This window comes from Chenopodium album, chromosome 11, assembly GCF_948465745.1.
Source record: "Chenopodium album chromosome 11, dcCheAlbu1.1, whole genome shotgun sequence".
NCBI classification, from domain to species: Eukaryota; Viridiplantae; Streptophyta; class Magnoliopsida; order Caryophyllales; family Amaranthaceae; genus Chenopodium; species Chenopodium album.
In genome coordinates, this window is record NC_137844.1 from 32,309,354 (window position 1) to 32,313,771 (window position 4,418).

Below are 4,418 nucleotides of genomic sequence, written 5' to 3' on the forward strand. Positions count from 1 at the left end.
TTAGCCTACTTTGATTATTTTTTATTCACATACACTAATGGAAAAACTCAAATAATCTCTTAGTTTATGTGGATGATCTTATTATTTCAGGGAATGATTCCGCTGCACTTGGCCTTCAAGACATATCTTAGTGATTGTTTTAAAATTAAAGATCTTGGCCCTCTAAATAATTTTTTGGGCATTGAGGTTGCGTTTAGTTCGTCTTGATTATTTTTGTGCCAACGATAGTATACTACAGATATTATCTCTGAAATAGGTCTATTGGGAGCAAAGCCTAGTGGGTTTCCCAAGGAACAAAATCATAGGCTTGCACATGCTAGTGGCGAATTGTTGGAGAATCCCGACGCATATCGTCGTCTTGTGGAACATCTTATATATCTTGCGGTTACTCGACCGGACCTGGCTTACTCCTTTCACATTCTATTACAGTTCATGCAAGAGCCTCGCATAGAGCATTGGGAAGCTGCTTTGAGGGTTGTTCCTTATCTAAAAGGATCTCCTGGACAAGGCATATTGTTGCGTTTAGATAGTAAGCTCACACTAGAGGGATGGTGTAACTCAGATTGGGCGGCAAGTCCCCTCAGTCAACGCTCGTTGACATAATGGCTAGTGTTCCTAGGCAAATTTCCGATTTCTTAGAAAACTAAAAAACAACCTACAGTCTCTACATCTTCTTTAGAGGCAGAGTACAGGTCCATGGCAACAATCACTTATGAATAAAATTAAAGTGGCTGAAGGGTTTGTTGTTGAGTTAGGGTGTTCAACATCCTAAAGCGATTAAGTTATTCCATGATAGTTAGTCAGCATTGCATATATTGCAAGGAACACCGTGTTTCATGAGCGTACGAAACACATCGAGGTTGATTGTCACTTTATACGTGATGCAATAAATAAAGGCTTGGTTTCATCGTCACATGTGTCTACTTTGGCTCAATTGGCGGATATATTCACAAAACCTCTTGGGAAAGCTCAGTTTGACTATCTTCTTTTCAAGTTGGGCATTTTCGAACCTCATGCTCCAACTTGAGGGGGTATTAAGATATATCTAGGAAATATTATTTGATATTATTTTATTTGGTGATTATCTAGATTTAATAGGATATTATTTTCATAAATTATCTTGGGCTAGCAGTACGTGTTTGTGTAGGATTAGGAAACTAAGGAAGATTGTATTATAAATATTCAGCTCTTGAGTTTAATGAAATCAAGCTAAAATTCACAGTTTTACAAAATCAAAGCTCTAATTCACCCATGTTAGAACAAATATACCATTAAAGGGAAACAACAGATTAAAAAAAAAAAATGGTTATCAAGAAAATTAAAGTTAGTAACGCAAACAAAAAAATGTACATCATTCGAAAACATCAATAAATTTTTCTGTAAGAAAATACAGCGTAATGGTAAGACAGAGGCAAATACGACTCAATATTTAAGTAAATTGCTTATTACAACAAAGATTTAAATCTGTAATTTTGTCTATAAGCGCGGTTAGGAACAAGCTGATGGCTGATATATTACACTAAATCCATATAACCTGACGAATTGAATACATGCCGTAACAAGCATTAATACCAAAGTAATTCTTGGGTATGACCCACACTAGTTTGGCAACTTCCAAAACTCTCTTCTTTTATCACAAATCACAAGCAGTACTGTTGTATCGTCAATGCAAAATATAAGAAATAATATAGTTAATCAATGACTGTACTATTTTAGAGGCAAATTAACAGAAAAACAAGGTGTTGTAATGACTAGAGTTAAGAAAATCAACATTTTCAGCCATAGGTTAAGCAACTATTCGTGTCTAGTCGTTCCATTTTGTCCAACCACTCCCGATTATTTTCCTTACAAATACCCTAAAGTGGTTTTCATTATCTCATCACTCGAATTATTTCTATCTTTTCGTATAATTACAAATCCAATATCGTGCTTGTTTATTTCATTTTTTTTTTTTTTTTTTATTTCTGATACTATACTACTTGTTAAGTTTAATGGATGAAGCTCGATGTTGGATGGTAACGGATCGAGCTCTTAAATATGATGATGAATCATGGGAAGAGAAAGCTTTTGCTGAAGACGCGGCTGGGATGCTTGGAGGATGTGTATGGCCTCCGCGATCGTATTCCTGCAGCTTCTGTAGGAGAGAATTTAGGTCTGCACAAGCTTTAGGTGGTCATATGAATGTTCATAGGAGAGATAGAGCGAGGCTCAAGCAGTTTTCAAGCTCAATACATCAAGATCAAAAAGTTGATCCTCCTCGAAATTCATCTTACCCCAATCATCCTAATTATTCCGGTTTGTCTTTGGTTAGTCGCAAAAGTCCTTGCACTACAGAAGAAGATAATATCAAGGATGCGGCCAGCCCTAATTTTATATCTCAACCATCTGTTGCTTCTTTAGGTCAGACTACGATCAGTAATCCTAGATCTCAGCTTGTTTCATCTTTAGTAATAAGCCATGAAAAAAACATATCCTTCTGTCTTAACCATGATCAGAAATTTACGGATTTACCTAATGTCAAAAGCATAGAACAAAAAAAACCAGACCTAGCGTTTTTCTGTCTTAACAGTAATGAAAGAAGCAAGGATTTATCCAAAAAGATCAGCACGACCCAAGATAAACCCAGTTGTTCTATCAGCTTAGATTACTCGGCAATAGTTGAAGGTAACTGCGATGAACCAAATGGATCAAAGAAAAGAAAGCTCGATACATTTTCGCCACCAGCCGTAAATAATTTGGATAAGGTTGAAGAACCAGCGCCAAAGGTATATGCATCTAAATTTGAGTACTTAGATCTAGAGCTTAGGCTAGGCGATAGCCCTAAGGTTCAATAGTATGCGTATTGATAAATTATTATAGCGCTTGTTAATGGGTTTTATTTGTCTTCTAATGTAATTAGAAGAGAGTGTGATTTTTGGTTTTATTAGTTTGATGAATTGGGCATAAGCCCTTTGTGAGTTTCATGTAATTAAGGTAACCATTTTATTACATGGAAATCGTGATATAATATCCAAATCTAGTAAGCAATAAATGACTTTTCTCATCTACCAAAGATCATGATATTATTCATAATATAGTCTCATTATAATAAATATATTACAAAGTTCTAAATTACAGAATACTTATGTATAATGCTGTACAAATTAGAATGTAGGTTTATATCCTTTTTCTTGAGTTATATAAGTTTCACAAGCAACTACTTCGTCTAATTTACGATTAGGGTGTTTTTTCTTTCATGATTATATCAATGTTTTATAAACATAAGCTGTTAAAAAAATAAAATAATGTTTCATCAATAACAATTGTTTCATGATTTTTTTTTCCTTGTCCTAATTTTTTTTTTCCTCATGGTTCAGAGGATTTTTTCTATTTAGATTAGATAAATTATCAGTTTTTCAATAGATATGTTCTTGTTAAACAGGTATTATTAGACAAATATTTGTAATGCTACTCACAACTAGTAGATATATGGGTTGCAAGTATGCAAAATTATTCAGTTGATAACATTCTTGTTAAACGATTTAATATCAAATCTATTACTAGTGAATAGTCAATTCTCAATTAAGTGAAAGTGTTCCTTTAAGATTAATAATTCATAATGAAGGGTAAAGGTATTGTACCGTAATATTTTTTTTTTAAAATATAATTTATTAAGATTATTCTACAAATATTTTAATTAGTCAAGGTATACAGACTGAATAATTAAAATACTGCACACAAGACCTGTAAATCTCGTCTACATCAGTTGTTCTTGTTGCTCTCTATACCAAAAATAAATAAATTGAAGCTAAAATAAAAGGTTGTACTCCTCCGTCATGTTAAACCGACAAGTTAGTTAAAGGCTGCTAGGCCAATAAAATTATTACAATTCAATTCATTTGTAAGGTGATATCTATTGAATTAATTCAGCTAAAGTTATTAAGGATATAAATTTTTTTCTGTGTAAATAACTCTTAAGACCTTACTAGTGCCTCATAAACTCTTCTGTGTAAATAACAAATTTATTTAAGTTGAAAAAAACAAAAAGAACGGGAGAGTAATTTACACTAAATGTTGAAGAACTCCTAAGCACTAGGATTCTGTATTGATATTGACATATTGTTATATTCTCTTATATTATTTCTATTTTTTTTTTTTTTTTTTAACTTCCATATATTTGAAGGATGTGCTTCTAAGTTGAGATTAACGATGTCTAGGCAGTTCACGCATGTGATCATGTTAATTCAAATAAAGATTTAATTTGATGGAATTTTAATAACTTTTCATATGATTAAAAGAGTTTTAGAGTTCGTGTATGACCAGGAACATCATGTATTTACTTTTGTTTGTAAGCGCATTTTTTACTAATTGATAATAGTAACCTCATTTAAGCACGATGCAACGTAATTTTATTTTAATTATATGTGTAATCTCAATGA

General features: G+C 32.6%; 1 protein-coding gene across 1 annotated transcript; it reads left to right on the forward strand.

Moving 5' to 3' along the window:
- Positions 1–1,991: 1,991 nt before the first annotated feature.
- Positions 1,992–2,834, forward strand: LOC145566513 (uncharacterized). Its single transcript, XM_081625909.1, has one exon. It carries the CDS (start codon positions 1,992–1,994, stop codon positions 2,832–2,834), a length of 843 nt encoding a protein of 280 aa, XP_081482035.1.
- Positions 2,835–4,418: the final 1,584 nt, after the last annotated feature.

What these genes read in the sequence shown, in the direction of transcription:
- LOC145566513 (XM_081625909.1), top strand. Translation starts at nt 1,992, where the DNA reads ATGGATGAAGCTCGATGTTGGATGGTAACGGATCGAGCTCTTAAATAT.